General features: G+C 42.3%; 1 protein-coding gene and 1 long non-coding RNA gene across 5 annotated transcripts in view; one reads left to right on the top strand and one right to left on the bottom strand.

Annotated features, from left to right (window-relative positions):
• LOC113579385 overlaps window positions 1-8,790 on the bottom strand; it is a 10,339-nt gene extending 1,549 nt beyond the window's left edge. The window contains exons 1-4 of one of the 4 annotated variants that reach the window (XR_004776607.1): window positions 8,701-8,790; window positions 2,403-2,480; window positions 694-804; window positions 1-398 (exon numbers count right to left, since the gene is read on the bottom strand). The exon at window positions 1-398 is cut by the window's left edge and continues 1,549 nt beyond it. This is a non-coding gene — a long non-coding RNA (uncharacterized LOC113579385). Of the gene's footprint in view, window positions 805-2,305; window positions 2,481-8,700 lie in introns of all 4 variants that reach the window. The other 3 variants (XR_004776606.1, XR_003410864.2, XR_003410865.2) reach the window with 3 other exon arrangements.
• telo2 (TEL2, telomere maintenance 2, homolog (S. cerevisiae)) lies at window positions 8,725-18,237 on the top strand. The gene is made up of 21 exons (XM_035530988.1): window positions 8,725-8,907; window positions 9,135-9,473; window positions 9,580-9,860; window positions 10,121-10,189; window positions 10,481-10,628; window positions 10,948-11,050; window positions 11,677-11,745; window positions 11,866-12,007; window positions 12,360-12,496; window positions 12,646-12,761; window positions 12,992-13,105; window positions 13,279-13,367; window positions 13,644-13,735; window positions 13,828-13,944; window positions 14,166-14,237; window positions 14,857-15,021; window positions 16,524-16,612; window positions 16,810-16,909; window positions 17,002-17,066; window positions 17,202-17,317; window positions 17,660-18,237. Exons 1-21 carry the CDS (start codon window positions 8,888-8,890, stop codon window positions 17,770-17,772), a joined length of 2,556 nt encoding a protein of 851 aa, XP_035386881.1. The 5' UTR covers window positions 8,725-8,887; the 3' UTR covers window positions 17,773-18,237.
• The last annotated feature ends 217 nt before the right edge of the window (window positions 18,238-18,454 follow it).

The following is an 18,454-nucleotide window of genomic DNA, read 5'->3' as shown; positions in this document are numbered from 1 at the left end:
AGCTCAGGCAGTTTTTTTGTTTTTACACAGCTCAAATGTCTTATTGTCCCTTTTCTCTATCTCCGTGTTAGAAGTGATTTAATTTTTGCCGTGCAATTTCAGAAATTATTTATAGACTACTTTTTCAAGGTGGTAGTCTTGTTTATTACCTTGCTCCTTCCTACCATGACAGGACACTTTAATAAACACTGCCCTAAGGACCTCACCAGTCAGATGTGCAGTTCACTGAGGTTTTTCTCCAGCACAGTAAGGAACCCATGAAGGTGTTCTAATGTCTCCTTATGTGTGTGTTGTCTCTAGGGATTGCTTCTTGCCACAGCGTTCCAGAGCAGTCTGGAAAGCGTATCTGTCAATCTTCTAGGCCCATTCCTCATGTTGTGAACCATTAAAATCACTATCTGAAATGATAATTTCCTTCTCTTATTCCATGACGTATTCAGTAAAGTCTTGTGATGTTTGACAAGATTTCCAGACAATGTCACAACTCTAAGACAATCTTATTCACATTCACATTTCTCATCTGCTGCTCAATGGTGTGAGAGAGAGCTATTTGCCTAGGTGATCTGGATGTACAGGTTTTCCTGGTAACATGATTCTTTTGTCATGTCGTCAGACCCAGTGGGGTGATTTACACTGAGCAGTCGTCTTGTTTTTCATTATGACACAGCAGGTTTTTCTCCAGTTTCCTCCTACCTGACTGCACCAGCACAAGAGGAAGACGACAGAATGTGGGTTGTTCTTTAAGTCCCATTCAGATTAAATATCTTTCTGTACTGATGCCATTCTCAGAAGCAGTCACACATGCTGTGGAAAGAACACATTACAATGAGTCACTCGTAAACTTGGTCATTTCCAAACGTATGCTTAAAATATTGTACTTATAAATGTTATATAATAAATAGATAAAAGAAGGAAACAAAGCAGCAAATATAATTCCTTCAAGGCAGAGTTCAGTGTGATAATGGACTTTTGATAAAAATAGTTCTTTAGTCTCGTTGTGCATGTTTTAAAGGGACCAGTAATGTTTGCTCTAGGGTATACATTCAAACAGGTAATGACCAGGATGAGATGAGTCCTTGCTGTGTATTTTCTGTAGGCCACATAATGCATGTATGTTTTCTAGAGCAGGCAACCATGCGTAATACTTTTTATGAAGTTTTTATTATTCACTGCAGTTCCTTCTTATCCACAGTAGTGCCATGTGTCAATTGTGTGTTGGGCCAAGCTGATTTCCTTAAGGAAATTTAGAGATACATTGTTTTCAGCATGCCACTGAACCTCATGTCTGTAGGCAGCCTCATCTCCACCAGTAATTAGGCCTATCACTGTTGAATCACCTGCATACTTAATTATATGGCATTTGTGTTATGAGATGGTAAGCAGTCATATGTGTACAAAGAGTATAGGAAGGCGCTCAGGACACAGTCCTGTGGGGCTTTTGTGCTGAGTGAGAGGGTAGTGGAGCAGTAGGGCCCCGTCCTGACTGATTGTGGCCAATTTCTTAAAAGGTCCAAAGTCCACAGGCAAATGTTTCAGTGAAAGCCCAGAATGGACAACTTGTGCAACACATTGCTGGGGATGGTTGTATTACATGCAGAACTATAATCCACAAAAAAAAACAAAAAAAAAAAACAGTTGTGCATATGTTTCTTGTTGTTCCAGGTTGTAACACTGAGGAGCTAAAGCAGGATGTGGGGATGAGTCACGTAAGGCCGAAACATATGCTTATTCTGACACAGCACAACAAAGACATAGCACGCAAGCTATCATGACTAAACACACAATCGACGCACAAAAACGGCAGATTTTTATAGACGCATACTAATGACACAACAAGGATCAGGTGTGGAACACAGGGAGGGCGTGGACACAGGGAGGGCGTGGAACACAGGGAGGGCGTGGAACACAGGGAGGGCGTGGACACACGGACGAACATACACACACACACAAACACACATGGGGAGACATTTGGGAGGAGGGGCCATACCGTGACACAGCTGGTGCAGGACAGTATGTAGGGCTATGGTAATAAGATCGCCCATTGACCTGTTTGTTCTATAAGCGTACTGATGAGGGTCCAGAGTAGGTGGAAGAGCATCTTTGATGTGTTTAAGGACCAGTCTCTTCTAGGCACTTCATGATTATTGGTGTCAGAGCTCTGGCTCTAATATCAATACAGTCTGCTTATCTGCTTACAGTCTCCAGTCTGCTTACAGTCTGCTTGGGAACTGGCACTATGGTGGATGTTTTAAGACAGGTGTATAGAATGCAGTGCTAAGGAGAGATTGAAGATATTTGTAAATACCTCAGTTAATTCCACAGGACAGTCCCTGAGAACCCAGCCTGGTACATCATCAGGTCTAGCTGCCTTCCAAGTACTTATATTACAGAGTATACGTTACCTCAGCAGCCTGTGTGAGGAGAAGGCTCATGTCAGCTGTAGTAGAGCTCCTAGCATTCTTCATGTTGTCTCTGCCTAGCTGACAAAAGAATAGGTTCAGCTGTTAAGCACTGTCACCTAATTTAAAAGCCCTGTTACGGGCCTTTGAACAGAGTCTGACATCATTTGTGAACAATGGTTTATTACTGGATAGCACACAAAATCATTCTGTAGTGGTGACAATGTCGATACACATTTTATGTAAAACATGGTCCAGTCAGCATGACCTCTATTTGGCTGCACATGTATGACTAGAGCAGTTGGTTTAACTGTTTTGCATATAGGCTGGTTTAACTGTTTTGCACATTTTATGGCATTTAGCTGACACTTCCATGCAAAGCAGCTTACAATTATGAATGAGCACAACTTGAGGAATTGAGGGTTAAGGGCTTTGGTCATGGGCCCAACAGCAGCAACTGTTATCCATCATTTGTTATTTGTGTAAACGCAAAGTCCCCTTCCTCTGTTTTTATAGGTATCTCTCATCCTGCTGGTCAAGTGTGTAGCACGGCTATTAACACAGTCAATCTCAAAATACACACAACACCATGTAGGTTAAATACAGACCTTTGTATAACATCAGACCCTAATGAGCCTTTTAGTTCACATCCTGACTGATTATAACTTTTCTAAGATTCCCTGCTTGCCAGACTGCTGAGACATCAAAAATGTATTTAGTCTCTGTTCATTACACATTTGTACAAGCTTTGTTTTATTCACACACAAGAACGACAGTGGCATACAACTGAAGTGAGAGAAAGAATTCAGCGTGCTTCACAGTGCTACAGTAGTCTTCTCAGTCACCAACACAGGTGGCCAAAGTGCTGCGGCAGATTTATATTAGGCAAATACATTTTAATTACAGCTTTTAATGTTGAAAAGGATGATCTTCATGTGACCGGGTGATGAATATGAACTGTACGTGAACCAGAACATGAATGTAGCGGTTTGTAGGTTTTGAGGACGCAAACGCAAGATGTCGTTCCTCGTGATGTTGGAAGCCTGCCAGAAGGTGGGAAATAGAATTGATGGTGATGGAAGGATTGATGGTTGTGCTATCAAAAGTCATCTTGACTGGTTGTCGATAGAAGGAGGTAATAAAATTGGATGATGTGTATGTAAAAAGGTAATGAACCTCAGTATATGTGTATATTTGCATATATTGCATCTTGATTCTAAAATATATGACTGACGGAAAAATGTACGGAGTACTTCACGTGTCTGACCACGTTGTATGTTTGTGGAGTACAGTATGTGAATCTGCTCAAGTCAGCAAGGCAAATGATTCCTAGAGCAAACGGTGTGAGCAGAAATTAGTGCGTGTGGTAGGGAATAAATGTGTCCAGAGCATAATTGTGTTTTTCAAACTCCAGGTTGGCACTACTGCCCCATTCTGTGCGTGTCTATGGTAAATAGCGTGTGCGAGTATTGCCCATGTATGCTAATTGTTCCCAGCTAGCATATGGTAGCGTGCTAAATTGTGTATTGGGAGTACATAGCTAGAGGTATATAGTTGCCTTGGGGACAAGTTATTTTCTTTGTTTTGGGTGGATTGGACTATTTAGAACTGTGTCTGACAGAGAGGGAGATATTTTGTTTGGGTTTCACCGGTAGGAAGAGAACACCGTGTAGAGCAGTGCCATGCGCAGGCAGCTGAGTGAGAGCTACCTCAGAGGCGAGTGATACCCATATTGAGTGTTGCCGATAATAACACGGTATTATGGTTGTCTTCTTTTGTTTCCGGGTTTCTTGACTTAAACTCACCAGAGAGGTGAATGTTTAATTTTAATTTTAATTTCCCAGGTATATGGATTTCGGTAATAGACTGACACTGCTTGTTTTCTTTTCTTTTGATAGTTTTTTTCCCCCTTATAATCTGTTTCAAAATCCCAGTCAAGGGGATCTGTTGTAATAAAGACCCGAAGGTGTTCATAAGCCGTCGTGGTTTCTTTCTCCAGCGACTACATTCAGGCGTGTACTGAGGTGAGCACAAAGTCTATATGTAGCCTATATAAGATGTTCATCTTAAATAAACCTTTTGATAACAATATAGTTGTTATGACATGCTAGGAACCCCAAAGACACACATACTACTGTTCAACCCCCCCCCCCCCCCCGCGCCCCGCGCCCCGCGCCCCGCCACCTCCGGCGGATGAAGAAGTGCCTGTCAGTTTAGGTGACTGTCCTCCTTAGCAAAACCTGTACATGACACTGAGGAATTCCTGGAACAATGTGGCAAAACTTCTTTAACCTGACATAAAATGTAATAAGTGATGACAAAATGGAATAAATGCATTACATAAACATTACATAAACCCACACATGCCTGGTCATTCTGGTCACATGCACATCTCACACCTTCCCCGCCCCCAGGTGTCCGGAGTCTACTGCCAGTTACCTGCTCGGCTAATCACTTTGCTGTGTCACCACACTTTGAGCTTTTTTACCAGTGCTATTTAATCTTGTAATCAATAATAGTCACTCCAAACTTGTACTTGTCTGGCTCCCTCTCTGCACTTGTCACAACAATAATAAAACAAATACAAGTTGCACTAATTAAAAAAAACAAGACAACTTGCTGCAATTTAACTACTTCTGGAACATTGTAGCTAAATTGGCAAAGTGCTTTTTAGTAACTGGTGTAGCACATTTGAAATAATTACCATCAGCTACTAGCCATTGTTTTACTTAGACACTAAGAGAGCAACCACTCCAGGAAAGCTTACACAATGGTCTGGCTTTGCACCTAGATTACTAAGCACCATCCATTCAATAATAGCTATTGCGTATTTCTGGTTTCAGTGACATTGTTATGATGTAATGCCATGTCTACACAATGAAGGTGGTTCCCGATGATATAGTGTGACTCATTCATCCGGCATTAGGTATAACGTTAATAAGACTCATCTCCCTCTGAGCATGTTTGCATCACATCTAGTTCCCTCTAAGTTAAGTACAGTTCCATCAAGGCTATTTAACAAGCACATTGGTAACTGTCACAGTTTACAAATACAATAAAGATTAAACAAATTAATTTCTCACTAAAACATCATGAATAATGAATGAGTCTGTAATATTATTCAAACTGCTAATTGATAAACTGAAACACTAAATATTGCCTCCATAAACAAACACAAATGCCCTTCTAAATCTTCTGTAAGTGCTATTATTGCCTAGATGCAACAACAGCTCAGCCACAACACCTCAGCCTGTTTTTCAGTTTGGGCAATTATATACTAATGATATGTTGCCCTTTCCAGTCCCAGCATGACTGTGCCACTGTGCACAAAGAGGTACAGAAAAACATGCCTTGATACGTTTGGTGTGGAGGATTTCCAGCCATCTGCAGAAATCCTCCACCTCCAACCCACTGGGAGTAGTCCCAACATGTGATTGTGCGGTTTGATTTACCTGAGCATTTATTGTGATCATTGTAGTTTACATTTACATTTATGGCCATTTAGGAGACAATCTTATCCACAGTGACTTACAAACATTAAGTTATGGTAGATGAGACAGGGAGAGTTAGGAGAGAGATAGACATTCCTGCGCTCTAAAACATTAACAACAACAACTACAACAACAAAAAACATGGTTAGAAGAAAGTCATCATTGTCATGGTTGGCCGGTCGTCCACCAGAGGGGACACACCCACTTTAGATAGGGGCCGTCCTACACCCCCACCTCGTTCCCGATCACCGGAGTTTTAATCAATTACACCTGTGTATACGTGTTTTTGCTGTTTAAACCTACAGGTCTCTGGAGAAGGCGCTGCACATTAGTGGACTAAGCCAGACGGGAGACTCATCCCATGCATGGCTTCCCCAAGATCCTCATATTACGAGTACTTGTTTTTGCGTGCATTTTGTGAGTGCTTTCATTTGACCATGGAGAATAAAGAGCTCTTTCGCTCGACCTTGCCTCCCGCTTCCTCGGTGCCGTTGCTACCGTCACAGAATGTGCAGCCACCAGGAAGCGAAGCAACTAGCTCGACTGGCCTCACCTGCTTGCGATACAGATGGCGGCTCTGGATCCGCAGAGGCAGAAAATCGGAGAGATCCAGTTGCTAGTGCAGAGTCTCGGTCAATGCTGAATCTCCTGACTATGAGTTCCGAGCAGCGAGCGACCTCTACCGTCACCCCTCCTAAACATAAGGGAGTGAGGTGCATGATCGCGACTCCCGAGGCTTATGGGGGAGACCCCGAAGGCTGTCAGGGCTTTATCGTCCAATGCAAACTTTCTTCGACTAATTACTAGGTGGGCCATAGTAGGTGGGCCATAGTAGGTGGTATTGGGACTGTGTACTCGATACCTTGGTCCATTTGTGTCACACTCCGCCATGTGGCATGTCTTGTTGTTGGTCCAACTATGTACGCTAACTGTATGATTTACATAAGCAAAACGGTTAAGCATGAATCCTCCCAGTGCAGTGTGCATTGTCGATAACACTTGGTATGGTCTTTTCCACACACACACACTTATTTTATATATATATATATATATATATATATATATATATATATATATATATATATATATATATATATAAAATAAAAGAAACGATTAAGGTTCAGATTAAAATTCTCACTGTCCTAATGCACTAGTGACTGTTTATTGTATTCCCCAAAACTTCAGTTGTTAGTTAATTTCTTACTCACACTTTTCATACATACATATGATTAAATATATGCATCTACATGTGTGTGTCTGTGGGCAGGCAGGTGTGATTAATAATCTATTGTACAACAAACATACTTTGGAACCACTGTAACTTAATATACTTATGGTCATGGTTGTAATGAGGTCCCGAGTGCTGAAGGGTGTGGAGCAGGACGCACAGACTCTCTCGACGGAGTGAAACATTTAATGACATAAAAACAAAGACGATGGTGGCAAAATTAATGAGGAACACAGACACATTTAACACAGGTTAGAGAAACATGATTACTGATATTACATTTAGATGCTAACAAACAATGACCAACGGTGAGGCACGCACTGATGGGGGTTAAATAGACAGACACACACTAACACTTAACCCTGTACAGGTGTGTCACCGGGGTGTGACTACAAACGAGTGAAGCCCCCTGCACGCTGCAAGCCGTACCACGTGACTCGTGGGGGAAGCGTCCCGTGACAATGGTAGTCATGACGTGAGAGAGAGAGAGAGAGAGAGTTGAAAATTACTATAATTAAACCCTACTCCCATGCTAAATACAGGCTTAGTACTAGAGTTTTCTTTATATGTTTGATAGGATGTGAAAATGCTAAAATGTGTAAAGACACATTAATGTCTCCTGTATTCCAACACATACATAGAAATACAGTATATGTACATCCATATGTTATTATGCACAAATACACCCACACATGTACAAAGACACATTCACATACATTTTATATAGGATTCTCTGTCCATCTCTCTTCCACTACCAGAGCTTCAGTCTTCAGTTTTGCATGCACTTGTATCTGCTTAGCACTCCTCTCAGCTTTGCCAGGCCAGGCCTCTGTTCCTAATACAGGTCCAGTCTTTGTACTGGAGTTACCTCACCCTCCAGAGCCCTCAGGCCAGGAGGAGAGCCACCTGTGGCATGCAGGGTGAGGAGCCCTGCCATATTGGCATTAAATCCTGCAATTTTGCAATTATGTTTGGCATAACGCTATGTGCTGCCTTTTCCCCATACAATTCTGTTATTGCTAGCCCACAGGTGGGGTTTCAATCATCACCTATGCTGCCAGCAATGCAGGTCCCAAGCTATCTCTCAGCCCATCTCGGAATCGATTGTAGCTGGCAGATGACATCTGCCCCCTACTGGTAGTCATGCTAGTAGTTGGTACATCACAGCAGAGGGACTGCAGGTGAGAGAATGTTTATAGTAGCATGTGAGTTCATATTACTAAACCCAGACATGGAGAACTCTGTGTTGGGTGGCACAAATGGGCTAATGTGGTGTTCGAATGAAAACAAAACCGGATGCTTTTGTACCCACAGCACAGATACAGTGATATACCACCTGATATGATATACAGTGAAGCTTAAAGTGTGCTAGGAATAAGAAAGAAATTGAATAAAAAGAAAGAAGAAAACTTGAAGAAATTCGGCTGTACATTCCATATTTATTATGCATAAAGATTGTTTTAGCTAGTTGTATGGCTTCCTACGACGCTCTGTTGGAAATTATGCGGAATTATGACTGTCTATTTGGCGCCCTTTAGTGAGCAATGTTGGAATTGACTGAAAAGGAACCTTGGTCACATACCTACTGTTTCCACACGGTCGCGTTGTTGTAGATACCCCATTAACGTGATACAAGATTTGAGTTGTCAACACATCAGAACTGTGGGGTATTAGTGATGTCCAGTAGTGTTTATGTTTTAGGGCTTTTCTTCATACGCAAAATGCTGTAAAAACGAAGGGGTAAATTATGATTTCGTGAATGACGGTGTATGAGTCTTATGAGAGCAAGGTGAGAAGCAGTTAACGTTAGCTAGCTAGCTAGCTAGTTAGCTAGCTAATCTATCTACTACCACCGCATGTTTCACGCTAACGTTATTGTTAAGCACCTAGCAAAATGTTTAAATAACTTAAGATGTTAGCTTCTGTCTATTAGCTAAATAATGTTAACAAGTGGTTGTATATATATATATATAGAGAGAGAGAGAGAGAGAGAGACACACACTTTCTCGTTTACAGTAGAGTGATGAGGTCCTCTAGTCCTGAGGCGGAGGTGCGTGTGGCGGTGGGCTCGTGCCTGAGATGCGTCGCTACCTCGCGGCGCAACGAAGAAACAGACCGCGCGCTCAGAGCGCTCGCGCGTTACCTGGAGGACGGCGACGCCTCCGCTAGTAGGAGGGCGGAGTTCAACCGCGCGCAGTACACGCGAGTGCTGCAAGTGCTCGTCCGCACGCTCAGCTCAGATTGGTTCCACAGTCTGTGCGCTGAGAGACGCAAGGAATTGTGGGATACCTTTTTCCTCAAAGGTCCTCCGGACCAAGCCCTTATGATGCTACTGGACTCAGTCAACTCCATTAGGTAAGCGTAAGCGTAAGCGTGTGCGTGTGCGTGTGCAGAGATTTGTGTCATCTTTTGACGTTCCTTCTCTTTTTCCCTCTTTTTTTTCTACTTTTCACTCTTTCAGCGACAGTTCTGGTTTGGAGCAGTGTGTGCGCGTGTTAGAGAACTTCCTGAGCTCAGGTCGTGTCAGAGTGTTGCTGTGGTCCAAGTGCGAGGGTGGCAGTGAACACACTGACTCTGCCCGGCTGAGGGAGACCGTCTTGGGCCGCTTGGCAGCTCTGCCAACCCTCGCTGCCAACCGGCTCCACACACACACACCTGTACTGTTCCTGCCGCAGCAGTATTATCAACAGCTTGCCTGTGACATTCTCGCCACACTGGAGAAGACCTGCCAGACTCTGAGAGGTGCTAGTACTGTTGATGCGTTATGGTTCATTCTCTTGGCCTTTCTGTTTTGGAGTTCCAGCCTATTTGTCTGTGGATTTTTTTAATGAGTATTTCTTGGTCATTTATAAGCAGGTTGAATCTGTTTTTATAGTTTATAAAGCTGTTATACATAGACATTTCCAAGTACACCTGAAGAGCAGGATTGTATTACACTATAAGTAAAGAAATGAAAGTTTGTTTGTGTGTGCGTTTGTGTCTGTGTATGTGCCTGTGTGTAGTGGGTCAGGACTGCTCTCTTGGCTTTGTGGCTCAGTTGCTGGGGAAAGTGTGTATGCAGGGGCATGGAGGTGAGTTTCTCCTTCTTGTTGTACTATTGGAGTTAAAGCAAATTAACAGTCCATTTTAAAATCACAAAACCTTCAAAACTATATGTCTATGCTTCTGCTGCTATTTATATGCAATAGCCTACATGTTCTATTTTCACATGTGGCTTTGTCTTGTTGTGTGTTTGTATTATGCATTTGTGTTGAGTGTGCAGTGAATGTATGTTTGTGTGTGTGTGTGGTGTTTTATCATAGGTTTGTGTGGATCTGTGATCTATATATTGTGTGTGTGTGTGTGTGTGTGTGTGTGTGTAGGGTTGGTGTGTGGCATGTTGGCCCCTCATCTCTCTTCTCTCACACGCTCGGATGTTCTGTGGCAGCGGGTGAGTTGCAAATTGTTGGAGAATGTTCCAGAACGCTGGGTAGAGAGTGTCATCACGGCACTTATACACAACTTGCATGGGTGAGTTTGTTTGTATGCATTTGTATGTAAGCAGAATATATATGCATGTGCTTGTATTTGGCTGTAGCTATGTTTGTAAATGTAGTGTTTGTATGCGTTATTAATGGACCAATCCAAACATTGTAAGAGTTTAGGTGTCGATGTCATTTAAAAGGGTAATATTACAAATGTAAAGTTGTGCTTATAGGCGTGTCAGTTGTATTTATTTCCCGAGCTCCATAATAAAGTGCATGTGTATGCCTGTATGTGTACCCACATGTTTGTGACTGTGTATGCATGTGCTTCTGCCTGCATGCATGCGTGTGTCTGTGTGCATCAGGGCATCAGCGTTGTCAAGAGTGATGGGGAATCTGGTGTTGAAGAATAAGAAAGTTACATTTGTGCTGACTCACAAACTCCTGCTGCTGCAGTACCAGCATCCAGTGAGTAAGATACACATACACACGCACATGCACCCACTTGCTCTGTCATGCAGTAACAGTACCTGGGCAGACATGCACAAATATTTACTGCCATTCAAAGGTTTGGAAGCACTATACTTTATTCAACACTCATTTTCTTCACTAGCAACTTGTATGCAGTTTACATCTGAATAATGTAAACTTGATACTAAAATTTAGTTTCATTTAATATTTGAAGTGTTTTGGAAAATGTAATAGGTTATTAGATGCTAAGTAATTCAATAAAATTGTATGTAATATACATTTCTCAAAGTATATGATTTGATCATCACTTTCAAAATACGAGACATTCTGGATATTATTGTATATTTTAACATGATCCTCCGTGCTGCAACAGCTCGGGCATTTGGGAGTTATGTGCGTCACACATCATTTTGGACACATCAAAATTCTTATTTATTTATTTTCCTATAAATTAGTCAAAATCAATTAAGGTATATAATTCCTTGTATATAATATTTTAGTGTTAGTAACAATACCAGTAGGTGACTGTACATATACACGCAATCCCATATCATGTTTACTCTGCTGTATCATCTGGTGGCAAACACACGTCTTTGGTCCTCATGTCCCACTCTCTGCGGTAGACTCGGTTATTGAGGACCGTGCTGGGCTATCTCGCACTGGAGGAAGGCCGCAGGTTGCTCCTCAGACAGGTGCCCCCCACTGCATTTCTCAAGATGGTTTTTAACTGGCTTACCTGTTTTAACCTGATTTTATGTATGTAATAATGTGTCGGTGCTTGCGTGTGTGCATGGGAATGTGTGTTTGTGTAGGTGTTGCAGAGTGTGTGTGAAGTGTGGTGTAACAGCAGTGCAGTAAGACACACTCCGGTGGAGCAACAGCTGTATGTGAGCAAAGCCCTGCTCCTGTGTGTGAGTCTGCTCAACCACACAGACATACAGGAGCTACGGGAAGGTAACGCAACTGCACATATACACATACTTGGGGTGAATGGGGAGTGTCGTCAGTGGTCATGGTTTTGGATTCAGTAATTTTGGGGCAGAAGTTAATATTTTGGGGTCAGTGATGAGTATGATCAGTATTTTGCTAGCACTGTGTTGTTACAGGATTCAGTGGGGGTCAAAGAGTAGTCCAGTACACCTTTCAGCGTCTTGTTTGTCTGCTTTGTCTTGTCCATATTTCCTATAGTAATAGTTGAAGGCGCAAGTTTATATCTTATATTAGGTTACTAGGCCTATCTTATTGGTTATATGGCTTTTTTATTTGATTTGTTCACATATGCAAATACAATAAAATCTGTTGTCAGAATTGTTGCAGTGCATGCTGGGAGGAGTGCAGTGTCGTTTGGACAGCAACATTGAGTGTGTACGAAGGATTGGCATGGTGGTTGGGGAGTGTCTCAGTCAAAAATTAGACCCACCCACCTCTCAGCTCAAATTTCAGGTTACCTTTGACCTCAGTGTTTCTAACAGAGAATTTCTTATAATTTTGTGCTGTGTATGTTTATTTTGATGTGTTCATCCTTATGTTCTAATCCTGTATAACCAATGTTTGTCTGTGTGTGTGTGTGCGCGCGCGTGCATGTGTGTTAGTATGAGGCAAATGAGGAGAGCAGGGAACTGTCGTCTCTTATGGAGCTTCAGTCTAAAGATGATGATGATGATGATGATGAAGAAGAAGAGCAGCAGGAATCTGATGTTCCAAACAGGTCAAATCACCTCCCTTTCTCTCACACATAAGTGGAAACCTGTAAACACATCCTGTAAACTCATGACATCTCTCACACACACACACACACACACACACACACACACACACACACACACACACACACACACACACACACACACACACACACACACACACACACACACACACACACACACACACACACACACACACACGTATGCAGGTCAATCAGTACATTTCCCATTATAGACCTAAACCATGGAACACTGGTCAGAGGTTGGCTGATCAGCCAGTGACATCACAGTTCCCAACAGCCAATCAGACACCAGAGGCTGGACTTGGCAGCGATTCTGAGCTTGACAGGTACACACAAACACACACGCATTTAATACTTTTACACAATAAGTGCTTTGTCTTTATTTACCATTCTATTTTTTGCCCCAGAATGTTTCTTACTCTCTCCCTTCCTTTTCAACCTCTTTTTTCTTTGTCTTTCTCCATTCCTCTTTCTGTCTGTCCTGCCTTTCCTTTCTTAGTGATGATGACCTCACTCCATATGACATGTCTCATGATCAGGTGAAGCAGAAGGTAACTTCGCCCCACTACATCAGAGACTGCCTGGAGGGTGAGGTCACTTATCTATTAATGAGTTCAATAATAATTTATAATCAGAGAGGCATAAAATAATTAAACCAGTGACCCCAATGAACCAACCAGCCTAGATTAAAAAAAAAAGAGTTTTAACTGTGTTTTGAGGTCCTATTGAAGTGTTTTTTTTTAACCATTATAGTGTCAGCGCTGATGCTTCTCTTCAGTGATAACAGGAAGACAATGTTGAGTGCTCTGATGTTTTCTGTGATACAAAGAGTGAAGAACTGAATGGTTGTGTGTTGATTGACAGCTCTGATGTCCTCTAATGATCCAGAGAGGCTAGAGCTGAGTCTCCAGGTGGCTGAGGAGCTCTTGAGGAAGAACATCAGTGCCACACGAGAGGTTAGAGGTCACTGAAAGGTTATATCCAGAACTCTTGTTTGATCAGTCTGTTTGTCCAGTGAGTTATGTGTGGTTATCTGTTGTTCTGTCAGGTGAGTGTGAAGTTCACTAAAGTACTATTACATCTAGAGGACAGGTACAACACTACAGGCTTCTACAAACTCCGACAGAACGCTATGGTGGCCCTTGCAGTCATGCATACACAGCCGGTAAGATATAGTGCGCACACACACACTCTTAAGGTTGATTCTGTATAACCTAAACCCTTTAACCTTTGTAATAAACGACAAATATTAGCATAGGTATTTTTATGGTTTCCCATTATCCAGGGCTCACAGAGATGAAAACCTGCTACGCACACTTATACAGTGCACCCTCAACAACAGGCAACACAGATTGCGCGCTCTCTCATTCTCTCTCTCTCGCTCAGGTTGTGGAATATCTGACCACTGAGTTTTACTCACTGAACTACAGTCTGAGACAAAGGCTGGATATCCTCGAGGTGAGCTCACTCTCCCTCTAACACTGACATGATCATCACCTAGTAGTAATTGCTTAGCACCTCTATTTTAGTAGCATGGTGACACACGTTTGGGAGGAGGATGTTACTTCACCCACTCTGATGATTGTGTTGAGGCCCCCCCTGTAGTCCTGTCACTTTGGCCTCTGGGAGGTGGATAATTGGGCTGGTGGAGCCTGGGTCTGAATTCATACTTTCCCACTGTGGATGCCAAGCCACACCAACTGTAGTGTCCCCCTGCACACACTCCCATAGGGAGTACAAAGAATGTACTAAATGCATAAACACTTTGTAGCATTTTACAGTGTTTCTGCCCAAGTATCTCCTCTGTCCTTCTCAGTAACATCATGTCCTTTGGACTCATTTCATTTTTCTGTTTGTTGCGAATCCTAAAACTGGGTTTTAAAGCTTTCACACACAATGTATTAGTTTTACAAAATGTATTTATTTTTAATTTTTTTATAGACTGTGAAATAAGATATTCTATTATTAAATAATACAAATGGTCTTATATTGATCGGTAATGTGGTATGCTGTCTGTGAAGGCTTTTGTGATGGCATATGTCTGGACTACAACAAACCTTATGTTTATTCCTTTCAGGTTCTTGCTCTCTCCGCCCAGGAACTATCTGAGCCAATCCCAGATAAGCGGACAGGGCCTCACTCTGTTACTCCGGCAACCACCCTGGAGCTGTGTGGTGAGGTGGAGCACTGGCGTCAAGTTGTAGAGAAACGCATCCAGAGCAAAACCAGGCGCATCAGCAAGGTGACCTATACACATACACAGAAACATACACACACAGAAACATCACGTGTAACAGAGGCACACTAGCACTCGTTACTGTTTGGTATGCTGCACACAGTTAGATGTTTCAAAAATGCTGTGATGCGGTTGTGGATTGATTTGCATTTGGTCAAATTGAAAGGATTGTTTACTAAAATAATTTATATTTATATACACACACACACACACACACACACACTGCCTGGCCAGACACGCTAATATTTCGTTGGACCGCCTTTAGCTTTGATTACGGCACACATTCACTGTGGCATCATTTCCACAAGCTTCTGCAATGTCACAACATTTATTTCTGTCCAGAGTTGCATTAATTAATTTCCCCAAGATCCTGTATTGATGGGAGATTTGGACCGTTGCGCAAAGTCTTCTCCAGCACATCCCAAAGATTCTCAATGGGGTTCAGGTCTGGACTCTGGTGGCCAATCCATGTGTGAAAATGATGTCTCATGCTCCCTGAACCACTCTTTAACAATTTGAGCCCAGTGAATCCTGGCATTGTCATCTTGGAATATGCCTGTGTCATCAGGGAAGAAAAAAGTCCATTGATGGAATAACCTGGTCGTTCAGTATATTCAGGTAGTCAGCTGACCTCATTCTTTGGGCACATAACTTTGCTGAACCTAGACCTGACCAACTGCAGCAACCCCAGATCATAGCACTGCCCCCTTGTACGGTAGGCACTAGGCATGATGGGTGCATCACTTCAGCCGTCTCTCTTCTTACCCTGATGCGCCCATCACTCTGGAACAGGGTAAATCTGGACTCATCAGACCACATGACCTTCTTCCATTGCTCCAGAGTCCAATCTTTGTTACCTAGCAAATTGAAGCCATTTTTGCCGGTTAGCCTCACTGACAAGTGGTTTTCTTAAGGCTACACAGCTGTTTAGTCCCAATCCCTTGAGTTCCCTTTGCATTGTGCGTGTGGAAATGCTCTTACTTTCACTATTAAACATATCCCTGAGTTCTACTGTTGTTTTTCTATAATCTGATATCACCACACGTTTAAGTGATCGCCGATCACGATCATTCAGGATTTTTTTCTGACCACATTCCTTCCTCACAGATGATGTTTCCTCACTGTCCTTCCACGTTGGACAGTTATTAACCCGATTTTAGTAGTTCCAGCAATCTCCTTAGATGTTTTCTCTGCTTGATGCATGCCAATAATTTGACCCTTCTGAAACAGATTATCATCTTTTCCATGACCACAGGATGTGTCTTTCAACATGGTTGTTTAACAAATGAGAAGCTACTCACTGCATCAGTTAGGGTTAAATAACTTATTGGCAGCTGAAACATAATCACCCATGCAGTAATTATCCAATGGGAGGCTCTTACCCATTTGCTTAGTTAACTCCTGGCGGCGAGCTTTTTATTTGGTCAGTGTGTGTGTAATGCATAGAGAGAGAGTAAAATAAGAACTCTGTCACTGTCTTATGTGTGTGTTGGTTCACCCATCCTCAGGGTGTATCTCAGCCTCCTAAAGCTACTCCAAACCGTTACGCACCTGTTGCTGGTTACTTCTTCTTTCCCCTACTGAGGAACTATGACAGGTATGTAAGCATGTGCGTGTTTGTTGGTTTGCATGTATATATGAGTGTTCACACACGTACATATGTGTGTTTAAGCATAAATGTAGAAAGAGAAACAGCCGATATATATTTAACTTGGAGCACACACACACACACCCTTTCACACTTCATGAAACTGATCAGGTGTATGTATTAAACTAAGATTTTCCTTTTCACAGGCAACAGGTGACCTTTGACCTTTTGGGCAATGACCACTTAGTATTGGGCAGACTAATGCACACTCTAGGACTACTCATGCACCTTGCCATCAATGCTCCAGTATGTCCACCCACCCATATGTTTCTCAGAGGTTCTTATTGGGGCCCTTTTATACAATATTGTGCATCTCTACGAATGTGTGTTTTCTGTAGGTAGCTACGCAAATGGGGAAAGCTCTGCTGGACTTTGTGTGGGCAGTTCGTTTCCATGCCGACCAGTAAGTGATGCTAAAAGAAGAGCATGCTAAAAAAAAAAGTGTCTTATGTAGGACTAACTTACTGTTAATCCTCTAGAAAATTGGAACACTGGTAATATGCATATATACAGACCAGCTGTCTCTCATCCTCTGCAGGATGGTGAGGAGGGGAGTATTGTTTGCAGTTTGTGCAGTGTTTTTAAGCATGCCCAGTGAGAATTTATTAATGGAAATCAGCGATGACCTATTGGAGAACAGGGCCTGGCTGGCAGGTACAGTGTGTGAGCGTTTGTGTGTGTGTGTGTGCGTGTGCTTGTATCTGTATGTGTCAGAGGACATTCCATGTGTTCTAAAGAGATGTCTTGAAGGAGAAGAATCAAATTTGGCAGCATTTTGAGTTTGATGTATCTAAGAGCTGATTTGAAGTCATCTCACTTTTACTGTCTTCACAGACAGTGAGGTGCAAACTTTGTCCATGTCTCTTAAATATATCTCAAGCCACCAATGTTTGTGTCAGAAAACTAAAACAAGTAAAACTATGCATTATCTTTAATATGAGAATGAGCATGCATATTATTTAATGTGATGTCCTGGTGTGTATTTGTTGTGTGCAGATATAGCAGAGAATGATCCTGATGCTGACTGCAGGAGTTTGGCAATGCAGAGTTTAGTGCTACTGGAGAGAAACGTTAAAAGTCACCTTAAGAATCCCCCACTAGAGGCATAAATCTACGTACGTGTGTATAAGACGAAGAGAGAGAGAACTCACGCGGAGTGATATGTCCGTGCATGCTATGGTGTTGTAATGCTAACTGGCCCCATCAACATGAGACAGACTGTGGAGTGGCTCCCCTGCAATAGCGCCCCCTGCTGGAGTGCTAGGCAGCTGGTGGTCATTCCGATGCATTGAGGCCATAATACTTGGACTGCCAACATGTCATCTTGGTGTGTTTGGATCCATCTGAGCACACTGCAGTTGTACAGTCTATACGTGCAAGGGTTCATTTTGGATGTAACTGGTTTTGCCACAAGAAGGATTGTCAATGCAAAAGTAAGATTTCCTTTCCAGGTGACCTACTGACAACAGTTTTTGATAAAACATGCACTCATCCAGAATCTTAGCTATGTGAAGTTGCAAGGTGAAGAGGTGGGTCACTGGGGGGAAATAAAGATTTTCATGAACAGAAATTCAGATAGTTTGGTTCTGTCTGTGTCTTTCTCTGTGCTGGAAAATAAGTGAAAGTGAGTAAAAGTTAAGAAAAGGTTAAAGGAAATTATAATGTCAAACACTCCACAGAACACTCAATTCCACATAAGCCAAACAATATAAAGACATTTTTAAGTTTTAGCTTAAAGAACAGTAAGGAGAGAGCATATCTTCTCTGAGTAAGGAGACCATTACAAAGCCT

This window comes from Electrophorus electricus, chromosome 10 (assembly GCF_013358815.1).
Source record: "Electrophorus electricus isolate fEleEle1 chromosome 10, fEleEle1.pri, whole genome shotgun sequence".
Taxonomy (NCBI): Eukaryota; Metazoa; Chordata; class Actinopteri; order Gymnotiformes; family Gymnotidae; genus Electrophorus; species Electrophorus electricus.
Note: the sequence above shows the minus strand (reverse complement) of the source record. Positions and strands in the feature narration are given on the sequence as shown.

What these genes read in the sequence shown, in the direction of transcription:
- telo2 (XM_035530988.1), top strand. Translation starts at nt 8,888, where the DNA reads ATGAGTCTTATGAGAGCAAG. An exon ending in CCTCTCAGCTCAAATTTCAG is followed by an intron (nt 12,497 to 12,645) that starts GTTACCTTTGAC and finishes CATGTGTGTTAG; the next exon opens with TATGAGGCAAATGAGGAGAG. An exon ending in ACATCAGTGCCACACGAGAG is followed by an intron (nt 13,736 to 13,827) that starts GTTAGAGGTCAC and finishes TTGTTCTGTCAG; the next exon opens with GTGAGTGTGAAGTTCACTAA.